Source organism: Crocodylus siamensis, chromosome 4, assembly GCF_052110815.1.
Source record: "Crocodylus siamensis isolate JL-2025a chromosome 4, ASM5211081v1, whole genome shotgun sequence".
Lineage (NCBI taxonomy): Eukaryota > Metazoa > Chordata > Crocodylia > Crocodylidae > Crocodylus > Crocodylus siamensis.
Genome location: NC_143398.1, coordinates 43,086,163 through 43,101,412, shown reverse-complemented (window position 1 = coordinate 43,101,412; position 15,250 = coordinate 43,086,163). Strand labels below are relative to the sequence as shown.

General features: G+C 44.8%; 1 protein-coding gene across 9 annotated transcripts in view; it reads right to left on the bottom strand.

Annotated features, from left to right (window-relative positions):
- The window catches only part of CADPS2 (calcium dependent secretion activator 2), a 619,537-nt gene that overhangs the window by 318,727 nt on the left and 285,560 nt on the right, over positions 1–15,250 (bottom strand). For all 9 annotated transcript variants that reach the window (XM_090042182.1, XM_090042184.1, XM_090042183.1 and 6 more), the window contains exon 5: positions 4,638–4,874. In XM_090042182.1, the coding sequence (XP_089898308.1) occupies positions 4,638–4,874 (237 nt within the window). The remainder of the gene's footprint in view (positions 1–4,637; positions 4,875–15,250) is intronic.

Sequence of the window (15,250 nt, the reverse complement as noted above, 5' to 3'; positions counted from 1 at the left end):
TTGAAAATACAGCAGAATAATTATTTCCCTCAAGCTGCTAGCAACACCCCTACTAATCCAGCCCAGTATGCTGTTAGCCTTCTTGGCAACAAGGAGACACTGCTGACTCATGTCAAGCTTCCCCCAGATCCTTTTCTGAAGAGCTGCTGCTTAGCCAGCCAATCCTCAGGCTGTAGCAGTGCATGGGCTTGTTCCATTCTAAGTGCAGGACTTTGCCCTTGTCCTTGTTGAACCTCATGAGATTTCTTTTGGCCCAATCCTCCAATTTGTCTAGGTCACTCTGAATCCTAGTCCTATCTTCCAGTGAATCTACTATACCCCCCAGCTTGATGTCATCCTCAAACATGCTGAGGGTGCAATCCATTCCATCTTCCAGGTTGTTAATGAATACACTGAACAAAACCAGCCCCAGTTCTGACCCCCGGGGCACTCCACTTGATACAAGCTGCCAGCTAGATATTGAACCAGATTACTACCCATTAAGCCCAACAATCCAGCCAGCTTTCTATCCACCTTACAAAATCTATTCACCCAATTCATACTTCCTCAGCTTACTTGGGAGATGGTACAAGAATGCTGCGCGGAAAAACGATGTGGGAGTCATTGGGTGCTCATTAATTCCAATGGGGAGTTGTCTTATTAGTTCTTTCTTAATGGAAAAACCAACTCCATGAAGCTGGTATTCTCCTTCTTGTTTACCCTTCCAGAAGAAGGTATCACTGCCTCCATGTTCTTTGAGCTGCCCATTTTCCACTCTCCCATTCTCTTGCTAAAGTGTAGCTAAACCAAAGTTGCGTCACTTGAGTTTCTGGGCCATGACTGCAGTGTGGCACTCTGGGCATTCCCTATTAGGGTTCTCCATGAGGGTCCTGATGTTCCAGGTACCAAACATGATGGTATGTCTTTGCTAGTATTTTTGACTGCAGTGAAGGTGATCCCACTGAATGCAGTTATCCATTCAAGAAGAAATACAGAATACTGTGTTAGACAGGGTATGTACAGGGTACTTTTTCTAGCCCCCTCCCCATATGCAGTGAGCACAGCGGATCCTGAGGAGGGCTGGTCACAGTTACAGCTGCCAAATCACACTCCTGTCTTGGCACAATCCTGCTCCCATCACCATTAGCTGGTCACAAAAGGACTTGAGGATTTTGCTGAAAAAGCTGTTTTCATGGAAGATGCCTGTGTGTGGCTTCTTTTATTGCAGAGAAGCTGCTGCACATCAGCTTCCACATGGCTCTTGACAGAATGGGACCTTGATCCAATGCCAACGAGACCAAGAAAACTGGGGATCTCATTCCACTGCAACTTTCATTCACCTTCGTAGCTGTTGAGATTCTAACATCTTCTTCCACCTGCTCTACCACTGAGGACTTGTAGACCAAGGGTGAACAAAACATGGCCCACGGGTCAGATTTGGCCCATGAGGCCATTCTATCAGGCCCGCTGGGCTCCTAAAAAAAAATGTAGAAAATTAATATTTCTCTGACCTTGGTTCCTGTCAAAAATGACAGGAACCATGGGCAGTAGGACCCAGGGGAAGCCCGGTGGGCTCCAACAACAGTGGGGCCCGCCCAGCCCCACCAGAAGCCCCAGCTTCTGGGGTGGGAACATGCGACTGCCCCAGCACAGGAAGCTCAAGTAAGTGCGGGAGGACCCTGGGCAGGGAAGGACACGCAGGGGAGGAAGTGGACCCTCTCCACCCACACCCAGTGCCCTGCACTGCAGCTGCTCACAGCCTGCGTGGGGCTGCCTCTGCCCGCCCTGGACAGCCCCATGAGGGCTGCAAGCGCTGGCAATGTGGGGCACTGGGTATGGGGGGGGGGGGCGCTTCCCTCCCCCATGCTCAGCTTTTCCCTGGGCTCCTTCCCTGCATGGAGAAAAGTAGCCCCTCACCTGCCCCATGGCTGGCGCCCCACGCTACAGGTGCTCACATCCCACGTGGGGCTGTCCGAAGCAGGCACAGACGGCCCCAGAAAGGCTGCGAGCAGCTGCAGCATGGGGCACCATCCATGGGGCAGGGGATGGGCTGCCTTCTCCCCCCCCCCCCGCGCTCAGCATCAGCTTGTAACCCAGCCCCAATGCAAGGTTGGCAGTGAGGTGGGTTACAAGCTGGTGCTGAGCGTAGGGAAAAGTGGCCCCTCACCCACCCCATGGCTGGCGCCCCACACTGCAGCCACCTGCAATCTGCATGAGGCTGCCTGTGCCTGCACCAGACAACCCTGCGTGGGCTTGCAGCAGCTGCAGCGCAGAGCACTGGCCATGGGACAGGCAAGGGGCAGCTTTTCCCCATGCTCAACACCAGCTGCTTCCCTGCCGGCGAACAGGGGGTTGGGGCTGTGCGCTGCCCCCCGCTTGTACCGCAGGGCTGGGGGACACTGGGTGTGAGCCAGCAGGGAGTCAGCGGAAGCACAGGGCCCACACTGGTGTCCCAGGGCCAGTGCTGGTGGGGCCCAGAGCAGGGTGGCAGAAGCGCAGGGTCCCAGCTGGCAGGGGCTCTATAGAGCCAGGCCAGGTCCCCCCTTCCTGCTGGTGCAGCCCAGCCCAGCTCCACAGACCCCTGCTGGCCTGTGCCCCAGTCTGGGTCCCACTGGTGCTGCCCCTGGGACATTGGTCCCAAAACATTGGGATGTTGGTCCCAAGATGGTGACCGGGTGTGGGGCACCTGTCAAGGGGCAGGACTACCCACGTGGCCCTCGACAGCCCGCCAAAACTGGGTAAGCAGCCCTCCGCCCAAAATAATTGTCAGCTCCTGCTGTAGACCCATGGATGGGAGCTGGGCAGGCTTATTATAGTGGTGACCTGTACTTGCCATGTAACTGCACCGTCAAAGAATACATGTGGTTTTTTGGGAGGCACACACACACTCATATACATACATACATACATACATATATACGTGTGTGTGTGTGTGTGTGTGTGTGTGTGTGTGTGTGTGTGTGTGTGTGTGTGAGAGAGAGAGAGAGAGAGAGACTGCATGCATGTGTATATATATATATATATCTATACTTACAGAGATATAGATGTCTGTTTGTCTGTCTGTATGAGACAGAGCGGGAGTGAGAGCAAGCGAAAGAGAAAAAGAGTGGCATTTTGTTTGAATCACGGAGAAACAGTGGTTAAAACATAGCTATCTAGCTATAGATATAGCTAGCTATATCTATCTGTAGATCTAGAAAAGAGATGCATGGTTAGAGGACAAAAGGACAGGTCTTATGAGGAGAGGCTGAGAGCCATGGGCTCTTCAGCCTGGAGAAGCGAAGGCTCAAGGGGGACTTGGTGGCAGCCTATAAGTAGATATAGGATGTACAACAGGAACTGGGAGAACGTCTGTTCACCAGGGCACCCCAAGGGAAGATTAGGTCTAATGGTCACAAACTGCTGGAAGATGGTTTTTAGACTGGATATAAGAAAAAAACTTCTTTACCACCTGAGTCCCCAGAGTCTGGAATAGACCCGCCCCCCGGAAGTGGTGCAAGCATCCACTTTGGATACTTTTAAGGAACTTGTGGATACCTAACTTGCTGGGATCATTTGACCCCAGCTGACTTTCTGCCCCTTGGGCAGGGGGCTAGACCTGATGATCTTGCAAGGTTCTGTCCGGCCCTTATGTCTATGGAAGCTATCTAGAGACAGGGGTGTTTCATTTTAATTACAGAAAAATGTGGATTTGGGGAGTTTAAGTTAGAAAATTTTGGATTTTTTTTTAATCAGTGAAAACCGGGATCATGGAAGCAGTTACACTTGTGCTTTCTTACTGAAGTTAGTTTGGCTTGTTATGGAGGCAGTGATCCTCTGGATCAGGCTGCACAACTTGGAGCTTATATTTTTCCTGAGTGGTTTGGGGGAGCTAAGAGAAGGGCGATGGCCTTATGAAAAATGCTTTTTTTCAGGAAATTTTCAAAATATTTGTTTCCTGCTGCTGTAATTAAAAAATATGGAGACTTTGAACTGCAGTTTTCTTCTTTTAAATGTGTATTTTACAAACTAATGCACAAAATGCATACTTTGTTTATAAATTTCTATGCTGTGAATCCATAACAAATAACAGAACCATATTCCAACATATGTAGAGGCAGATTTAAAGGAATTAAAATTATGAAGTGGGGGAGTAGATTTCTGAATGGACTCTCTTTCTAGTTGTACTCTCAAAATAAATCATACAAAAATAAACATGATGATACTGTCCCAGAGTATGAGACAGATTAGGAAGTAAGGATACTTAAAATTCTTTCTTTTAATCTCAAAGAAGCTCTGGAGGTGGGCTGAAACAAAGAACATGATGGGAAGTGAAAGCCAAAATGGACTGAGAAATTAAAAAAAACATGAAGGAATTGATCAGACAACCTTCATCTTAATTTTGGCCAAAATATACACAAATGTAATAAATCAGTATGAGATTTGCAAAAGGCTGATAATTACAAGCAAGGCTCACTTTAACAATATTGTTGTGATTCTGAACCCCACAGTTTAAGAGAAAATGTATGTAACATTTACAGATAAAATCCTAATTATCTAGGAAGCAAAATGTAACCCCCAAACATAATGGGGACTAAGGAAGCAGCAGCAACCAAAAATTAGAACTATCCTAGAATCATTCAAACTGGTAGCAATTGTTATATAAAAAGACTGCTTACCTCTAATGTGAATGAGAGAACCACATCAGATTTTGACAGCTGAATCTCATTTTCATCACCTATGTCCAAGAAAGCTGAATTCTGTGATCGCTTCAACTTCTGCAATTTAAATTCTGGGCCACCTTTAGACACTGGAAGACTTTCCAAATTTGCCATTAACAAATTCACTGAAGACCGCAACTCTTCTATATACATGCTCTCCATTTCTTTCGCTACAAACTTTGGAAATTTTCTTTCCTTGAAAATATTGTTGAAAATTTCGAATATCATTAATTATGTCACAGTATACAAATTTATTAATTAAATCAGACAAATGCTTTCAGTCAAAATAATAAAACAAAATATAAATTTGAAAGCTAAGGCTTATCTAGTATTAGGTTTTTAAAATACATGACTTTTGAAAGTCTCTAACTATACTTCTGCCATTAGCTGAAAAGAAGCAATTCAAATCAAGATTTCCATCAAAATCTTTAAATACACAAACCAACTGGCACCCTCTAGTCTAGAAAACTTACAGAGATAAAGAAATTAAGGAGCATCAAAACAGCCAAAATAATTCCTTCCTCCTGCATTCTAGATACAAGTACATGTATGCATATTAGGCATATTAGGCAGGCACGGTTCTTGGAGTAGATGTGATGTCTTTTATTAGACCAATGACTAGTTGGAAAAGAGTTCTTTGCAAGCTTTGGGGTGCAGTCACCCTTCTTCAGGCATACAGAGTCGCTACTGGTCTCAGACTCTGAGGAATGAGAGAAGCTAAAAGTGGGACAGGATGCCCATGAGAATGTAAATAAGTAGCAATTAGAAAGACAAAAAGGTAAAGCAGGGAAGGGAGCAGAAAGAAAAGGTCAAAGTGAAATAATACATGGTAGAAAAGAGGCTGTCTGTGAAAAAGGAAATAGCTGGAGATCAGGAAAACAGGAATAAGAGAAGTTAAAAGTGTGACAGGATGTCAGTGAAAATATAAATAGGTAGAAATGAGAAAAATACAAAGGTAAAGCAGAGAAGGGAGGGGGTACAAAGCAGGGACAAAAAAGGCCAAAGGGAAATGCTACAGTGGTAATAATACAAGGTAAAAAGAGGCTATCAATGAAAAAGGAAATAGTTGGAAATCAAGAAGACAAAGGGCAGAAAAGTAGGGAAAGGAAGGGGAGAAAAGGCTTGGTAGGTGGGAAGAAGAATGTAAGAGGTCAGGTCAGGCACGTACCATGCGAATCAGATGTTGAGTCCATCATTTTTTTACCTTGTATTGTTCCCACTGTAGTGTTTCCTGTTGGCCTTTCCTCTCCCCTGATTTCTTCACCCTCCCTTCCCTGTTTTATCTTTTATTTTTCTAATTTCTACCTATTTACACTCTCACTGACATCCTCCCACACTTTTAGTTTCTCTTATTCCTTGGAGTCTCAGACCAGCAGAGACTCCCAATGTCTGAAGAAGGGTGAGTGCACCCAAAAGTTTCCCCAGAACTTTTTTCCAACTACTCAGTTGATCTAACAAAAAGATCACATCTACCCAAGGAACCTTGCCTGCCTATGTCCTTAGACCAACACGGCTACAACCAACAACCCAGCTGCATGCATATTACACATTTTCTCTGCCTTGTTTGCATGCTTATTAATTGTCAATATTAAATAAAAATCTAACCAAGTCTCTCACATCTTTGCAATATGAAGCTTCAATAAAAGTCCAATATCAAATATTTTTTCTATTATTTTTATAAAGGTAAAAAACCCCTGTTTCTTTAGAAGACAACACTGATCTTATAGGAAGAGATTTATTTTAAAACCAAAGTTATAAAGTAGCTCATTTTTACTCACTAACAGAGTTCATTTTTATTTGCTAGTCTTCAGAAAGATCACTGATAGCCTTCTTCTTCTAAAATATCTACCTTATTTTTTTGGTTATTATTGTGTTTCCCTACAGTCAACTGGGAATGTAAAACCACTATATAAGCTATGTGATCTATGGACAAGGAAATACAACTACTAATTCATCACAGGCTATGAGAAGTAGACATGCTGAATTTCATTAAAATCTTTATGGTTGCTCTTTATAAAATATAAGAAATATTAAATGTACCACCAACACTTACCTATCAGATAGTAAGGGATAGAGCTTAAGTGATATTCTCAGTGAAATATGAGACACCTTGATACCTGGTACAATGATCATGCTTATGCTGAGGGAATACATAAGGTAAAATTTTGAAGATTTAATGATGATCCATGGTTTCAGGACAAGCAACCAAAAACTTTTAAACAAATCTAAAAGTCAAATTTGACATAGGCTTTGAAACCAGTGCATTCAAATTTTGTTTTAATTTTTCTTTGTGAGGTGAAACTCATGGTGATTTTTATCCCAAAAGCTTTACAATGTTACACTATTCTGTGAGAGTTGTCGAATGCATATTTTGACTGTGCGTGGAAAGTTTCAGTTTCCAGTCAGTACTTGTATTAAAAGCTCTTTCCTCTTACTTATTGTCCTTTTGTGTTTCTTGTCCTTTACTTCAGTTAGTTTCCATCAGTTTGATATTTAAGGATCTGACACAGCCCTGATTCTGGGCAGCAGCAGAAGCACTGGTGGTAAAAAGAGTGACTTCATTTAAAATTTCTATATATTTGTAAAAGTGAATTGTGCAATTTGCCACTACTATGGATTTGAAAACTTTCTGCACTCAAAAAAGGAGCTACTTGTCCTATTTGATATATGCCTGTGGCTCATGAAAGTATAATCTAGCACAAAGATTGATTTTTTTTTTTTAAACAGAATTTTTAGGAAATTCAAGTTGTGAGAAATTATGATAGCACGCTGCCTTTAAAATGTTTCAGAAGTGAGAAGGATAGATATAAGTTTACTTTCCTGGCTCTATTTAAAATTTGAGAGGGAAGGTGTGATGCGACTAACAATGTGGAATCAAGAGATCATGAGTCAACTCAGCTTAGTTTAACACTGCAGAAGGCTTATAACAAGGTAATTAGACCTAGGATAAGATGCCACAGTAATTAAGAAGGCTGGCTGGCTTTGACAGCTAAGGTACTTCCATGTAAAATAAGTATGCAAATATTTTATAGCAAGATGCCAATATTGTCAAAAATTTGTATTACAGACAAGAAGAAAAATTGGGAGGGAAGGCCTACAGACGTGCATGGATAAATAAGCAACTCAGACAGGCCCTTTAGAATCAGCAAAGGATTTACAAGCAACAGAGAAAAGGACTCATCAGTGAGGAGAGATATTTTTTTCTGTGATCGAAGAATGGAGGAATAAAGTGAGAATGGCCAAGGTTTAGATAAGTTAGATATTGAGAAGAATATTGGAATGCATAGCAAAACTTCGTTGATCATACAAATATAAAGAGAAACAGAAGGGAAGAACTGATGCTGTTGGGTTTTTTCAACTTATAAATGCTATTGTCCTTTGGAGGGAGGCTTGCCTCCCTCTGAAGCACTGGAGACTGCCCACAGCTAATGGTGGGATTTTGATTTAAGTGCCCTGGTGCTCTCACCAGTACTTAGAACTGAGAGGTTTTTGGCTAAAAGGCCTTCTTGCTTTTTTGTTCGGGGTCATACTGATGACCAGACTTGGGGCCAAAAATGAATTTTTACTCTAGAACAGACTGGCAAGACTAAAAGTTTTTGCTTTGCTTTACAGCAGAGTGTGCCACAAACCCATCTGTGGGGTACCCCTGTAGTCCCAAGTCTGTTCCCCACTATCCTGCTGCTTGCCCCAAGGAATAGTCCAAGGTTTGCCCTAGGATAACACCAAGCCTCAGTTCTGCTGTCCTCACGCTGCACCCCACAGCTGTAGCAAAGGAATCTCTCCAGTAGCCCCGGTAGTTTCCCTTTGGGTTGTGACAGAAATGCAGGCCCCCCTTTCCACAGAATGTGCTAGCCTGGAGTGTCACTTGCCTTCACATCATGCTTTACCACAGGCAAGGAGTGAAGTAACAAACAACAAAAGGATTTATTATATAGTAGAAATGAGCTGTACAAGAATAACTGACCATGTCGTTTGAAGAGAAAACAAAATGACAAGTAAAGTTTCTCCTCCTCATCTGGCTACAACCTAATCCTTCAGAGTTCTGCCAGTATTTTCAGCGATCATCCCTCCTGCTGATCTGCCAGCCCTGACCACTGGGGACTTGAGACTCCCACAAAGCCTGGGATAATTCAAAGACCATGACTCTCTCATAGATTACCTCTAAATACCTCCAAGCCAGCCCTATCCCAATTGTGGACGAGTCTCAGAATCCTCTAGACATTTCTTTTCTTCCTGGAGCATCTGGATTTCCTCTACCTATTTCTCTGGGACTCTTTCACTCTTGTGGGGTTGATTTTCCCATTACAGGCAGGCAATCCCTTGGCTGCCCATCCCAACAATAGCCTCTTCTGCCCGTGTTTAGGACTGGCAGTTGTTCATGTCTTAGTAATACAATGGCAAGAGATACATCGCAGTTTTGCCTCCGCCCTTTTCCTTACGTATGCATTCCTCAGTTTCTTTCACTAAACCATGAAATCATAAAAATACATACAGGCAGCATAACATAATCCACACAAGGATAAAAATGACAAATTAATATAGTATAACATTGTTTTTTAATGAGATCCCACAAACCAGATCAGTAAAACAAAATTTAAAAAGCATGCACAACACTCCACAAACACCTCAAAATATTGTGAGGTTCCTGATACATAGGACTCCATACTTTTCCTGCAAACCTCTGAGCATATATCAACTGTCCAGCTTCCGTGAAGCCATAGGCTGCATGTCACATGACCACAGAGCCAAGTTCCCCCCCACCACACACGTAGCCTTCCCCTCCCCTTGACCTAGGCGCTATGCTGGAGGACTGAGGGGGGACCTGGAGAGCCCAGCTGCCACTGCTGTGACAGGAGAGCCAGGGGAGCAGGGGGGAGTGGGAGAAGGCAGCTGGGTGGGCTGTAGTTGGGCAGCCCTGTATTAACCAATGATATCTCTGCTACTGCAGTGTCAGGGCATTAATAGTAATCTTGCCTCCCCAGCTTTTACTTGTGGGATGCTATATGCCAGTGGAGAGCGCCCTTTTTTGGCAAGCATGCCACAAATAAGCTCCACACCTTCCCAAATGCTTCTCCAACCCCCTTCTTCTGCTGCTCTGTTTTCTGCTCCCAACCCAATTTGCTGCTCTGTTTTCTGCTTCCTCCCTTATCCGGCACTATGCTAGGTATCCCCTTCCCAATCTGTCATGTGCCACACACACAGGCTACCGATGTCACATGTTGGCCACCCCTGCTGTAAAGCATCCTCGGCATACATGGTTGTGTACCCAGTAGGTAGGTGTGAGGGTTTGAAGTGATGTTTTACTGGAATGCTTATGTAAACAGTTGCCTGCATATGCAGGGGACTGGGCTTGACAGCCTTGGAGGCCTCTTCAAATCCTATGCTCCTATGAGACACAAACCTTCTCTGAAAGATACAATGGCTACCTGCAAGCTTGATATAACTGATAAATCTATGGTTAGGAACATTTCAACAAAATGGAGCAAACCATTCCCTTTTGATAAACTGAGTCTGGAAGGTTCTTAGACCTAGAAAACTGGATGACCTTGGACATATGGACTCCAAAATGCTGATGAATTCTGAAACAGAAGCTTGGAAAGGCTAGGAAAAGAAGCACAATTTAGGTTGAGCCACTGCAAGAGAGGAAGAATGGGTGCTGACAGATTGTTGGATTAGACTATGTAAATCATATTTCAGCAGAGGGTCTTGGGGACAAGAATTATGGGGCAGAAGGTTAGTTTGTTCACTGGATCAGTCTCTAAGGTAATATATTCAGTTTTCTAGGTCTAAGAACCTTTTAAAGCCTTTTCAGGCAGGAGTGTCAAATATTCTGCCCACAGGTTGGCTCTGGCCTGTGGAGCTGTAGCATCTGACCTTTTGGGCTCCCAGGAGGCCCAGGAGGAATTCAGAGGCATCAAATCTTGGGTTTTTATAGTAACTTTTTATGAATGCTTCTAAAATATACTTTCTTTTTCCTTAACAGAGGTTGCAAAGGGCATACCTGTCTGCATGGTAATAAGTACAGCTGTGCAAATAATTCATAACACAATTTATTCAACAATTTTTTTTTGTTTGTACAATATCAGTGAACAAACAATTTTGGCAAATTAATTCATTACTTAAAATGATACAACATTTCTCAGGAATTCTGTTTACTCCCTAGTGTATATATAACAAATTGACCTTTCAAAGTAGTAACTGATTCTTCAAATGTGATTGGTCAATAAGTAATACAACCTTGCTGTTGCTTCCTAATTGTATCAACTTAACCAAGAATTTGGGACACATTTCTATGAGAATGATTCATGGAAAAAATAAAAGGATGTTTGCTTGTTGTCTATTTTTTATTGCTTGCAACAAAAATGTTCACTTTTTCTTTTAAAGGTATATCTTATTTTCCCTGTTTTTGCTGGGGGGATTCCCTGGTCATTACTCAAAATGTTAAACACTGAAGTTATATATATGTTAATGAGACAACCATCTTTTAAAATCTAAAATTCTCTTCCTGTCAGCTGCTCAGTTGTCATCCTTTGCTCCTCTAATGGCACCATTGCATTTGTCCCTGGCCACTGTAAAGTCAGTTTAGTTAGGACCCATATCTGTAATGTACAAATAAAATCCATTCTTTGAGATTGTACAGAGTTCAGATCAGGGCAGAAAATGGCCATACATATATATACACAGCTGCCCGTGCCTTTGATTTGCCGAGCATTTGCTCAGTCGGCTGTGTGAGTTTGGGGCACGTGTTCCGAGAAGTTGGGAGTGATTGCTGACTGCTGAGTGACCGCTGATTGCCTAGTAATTGGTGCTTAGGCCTGACAGAAGCCTTAACGAGGAGACAGAGCCAGTCCAGGCCCAGCAGGGTATAAAAAGAGACAGTCCAGGCGACCAGGGAGCCAGTGACCGGGGGCCGCAAACAGGGTAAAGCAGTTTGCAAGCCAGTTCCTAGTCAAGTTGGTGGGCACTCCCCAGCTTTCTGAGGGGCAAGTCTTTCAGCTTGGTATGAGGAAGCAGGAATAAAAGGAACCCTTTGGGGCCAACAAGGAACAGACCAGCTTCCAGGCGAGTTCATTAGGGGAGGTCTGCTTGGAAGAAGAGCAGTAAGAGAGAGAATGCAGATTAAGAGACACAGGAAAATGGCTGGAGGACGTCGCAATGCCAGAGCCACTGCCTCTGCTTGCACCTGTGAGGTTTCTGTCCAGGCATGACTGCTCACCATTGTGGGGACTGCAGCTTGCAGGTTCTTGGGGGTGACTGTGGTGCAAGCGGTGCCTCCTTGTGGTATCTCTGAGGGAACAGGCAAGAGAATTGTGGGAGAACATGGTGAGGCTTTGAAGCATCCTCTGCTATAAGGCACTCATTGATTTAGCACTGGAGTAGAACTCCAGGACCGTGGAGGAAGAAATGCCGGATGCAGTGCTAGAGAAGAGAGAGGACATGGACACCCAAGAGGGTGGAAGCTGGAGGCTTGTGACTTCTGGCAGCAAGCAGAAATCTTAACCTCTACCTCTAGTCATTCATCTGGAGAACAGATATGCAGCCCTAGCAGCAGAGAGGGAGGAGCACGTTCCAGTGGTGGAGGAAGATAGAGCAGGCCTAACCAAGGTGGGAAGTAGCAAGATGACTGCCACCAAGAAGCAATGGGTGATGGTTGGAGATTCCCTTCCACGGGGGATGGAGAGAGCCATCTGTCAACCTGACCTTTCGTCTTGGGAGGTCTGCTGCAGCTTGCCCAGAGCCTGGATCTGAAATGTCCTGAAAGGACAACCAATGCTCATCCACCCCATGCTTCTCATCCACGTGGGCACCAATGGTACTGCCAGGGGAGACTATGAGCAGATCAAAAGTGACTACAGGGCTCTGGGTGCAAGGGTGAGGGGGTCTAAGGGTCAGGTTGTGTTCTCGTTGATCCTTCTGGTCAAGGGAAAGGCCCAGGCAGGAGCAGATGCATCCTGCAGATCAATGCCTGGCTGCGTAAGTCATGTCGCCAGCAGGGCTTTGGTTTCTTTGACCATGGGATGTTGTTCCAAGAAGGATTGCTGGGAAGAGATGGGATTCACCTGATGAAGAGAGGGGTGTTTTAAACTAGGCTCACCAAGGGATGGAAAGCAAAGCCCTGAGGTTAAGTGGGGAAGCGGGAGACCTGGAGGAAGAGCAGGGAGGAGTGGGCAACAGAGGAGGTGCTCTCATATTTCCTGATAAATCAGGACAATCAACTAGTTACCTCAGGTGCCTGTACACAAATGCATGGAGCCTGGGAAACGAACAATTGGAAGTCCTTGCACAGTCAAGGAACTATGACATGACTGGAATAACAGACTTGTGGGATAGGTCACATGACTGGAGCACTGTCATGAATGGATATAAACTGTTCAGGAAGGACAGGGAAGGGAGAAGAGGAGGAGGAGTTGCACTTCATGTAAAAGAGCCATATGATCGCTCAGAGCTCCAGTATGAAGCTGGAGATAGGCCTGTTGAGATTCTCTGGGTTAGGGCCAGAGGGGAAAGCAACAAGGGTGATTTCATCGTGGGGCCCTGCAATAAACTACCAGACCAGGAGGAAACAGTGGATGAGGCTTTCTTCAAACAGCTAACAGAAGTTTCCCAATTACAGGCCCTGGTTCTCATGGGGGACTTCAATCACGCTGACATCTGTTGGGCAGGAAATACAGCAGTGTGCCAGCAATCCAGAAAGTTTTTGGAGAGTATTGGGGACAACTTCCTGGTGCAAGTGCTGGTGCAGCCAACTAGGGAACATGCTCTTCTTGACCTGCTGCTCACAAATAGGGAAGAATTGGTGTGGAATGTAGTAGTGGATGGCAACTTGGGCAGCAGTAACCACAAGATGATTGAGCTCAGGATCCTGAGGAAAAGAAGGAGAGCAGCAGAGTAACGATCTGGACTTCAGAAAAGCAGATTTTGACTAACTCAGGGAATTCACGGGATAAATCCTGGGATGCCAGACTAAGGGGGAAAGTATCCAGGAGAGCTGGCTGTACATGAAAGAAGCCTTACTGAGAGTGCAGGAACAAAGCATCCCAATGTTCAGGAAGATAGCAAGAATGGCAGAAGACCAACTTGGCTTAGCAGGGAACTCTTCAGTAAACTAAATCACAAGAAGGAAGCTTACACGAAGTGGAACCTTGGGCACATAACTAAAGAAGAATGTAAGAGCGTTGCTCGGGCATGCAGGGATGGAGTCAGGAAGGCCAAAGTACAATTGGAGTTACAGCTAGCAAGGGGTATGAAGGGTAACAAGAAGGGTTTCTACAAGTATGTCAGTAATAGCAAAAGGAAGATCAAGGTAAGTGTGGCTTCCTTACTGAATGGGGGAAGCAGCCTTGTGACAAAGGATGCAGAGAAGGCTGAAGTGCTCAATGCCCTTTTTTTCTCCAAAGACTTCATAGGCAAGGTCAGCTCCCATACTACCGCACTGGGCAGCACTGGCCTCAGTGGTGAAAGAACAGGTTAGGGACTACTTAGAAAAGCTGGACATGTAGAAGGCCATGGGGCCGGATAGGATGCTCCTGAGGATGCTGAAGGAGTTGGCTGATGTGATTGCAGAGTTACTGGCCAACATCTTTGAAAACACATGGCAATCAGGAGAGGTCCCAGATGACTGGGAAAGGGAAAACATAGTACCCATATTTAAAAAAGGGAGGTAGAAGGATCCAGGGAACTAGACCAGTCAGCCTCACCGCAGTCCCTGAAAAACTAATGGAGCAGATCCTCAAGAAACCCATTTCTAAACAGCTGGAAGAGAAAAAGTTGATTAGGAACAGCCAAGATGGATTCAGCAAGGCCAAGTCATGCCTGACCAATCCGACTGCCTTCTATGATGAGGTGATTGATTCTGTGGATGCAGGACCAGTGGATGTGGCGCACCTTGCTTTTAGCACAGAATTTGATACAGTCTCCCACAACATTCATGCACGCAAACTAAGGAAGTATGGGCTGTATGAATGGACTATAAGGTGGATAGAAAACTGGCTGAAGTATCCGGTGCAGAGAGTAGTAATCAATGGCTTAATGTCTAGTTGGCAGCTGGTATCAAATGGAGTGCCTGAGGGCTCAACCCTGGGGCTGGTTTTGTTGAGTATCTTCTTCAATGACACCAAGTTGGGGGGAGTAGTAGATATGCTGGAGGGAAGAGCTAGGATTCAAAGTGACCAAGACAAATTAAAGGATTGTTCAACAAGGACAAGTGCTAAGTCGTGCACTTGGGACAGAACGATCCTACGTACCACTACAGGCTGGCAGCTGACTGGCTGGGCAGCAGTTCTGCAGAAAAGGATCTGGGGGTTACAGTGGACAATGACTTGAATATGAGCCATGAGCCAGCAGTGTGCCCTTCTTGCCAAGAAGGCTAATGGCATACTGGACTGCATTGTTAGGTGTGTCACCAGTAGGTCAAGGGAATTGATTATTTCCTCTATTCAGCAATGGTGAGGCTACATGTGGAGTACTGTGTTCAGTTTTCAGCCCCTGCTACAGAAAGGATGTTGACAAATTGGAGAGAGTCTGGTGGGGGGCAACAAAAATGGTGAGGGGGCTAGGAGACATGACTTGAG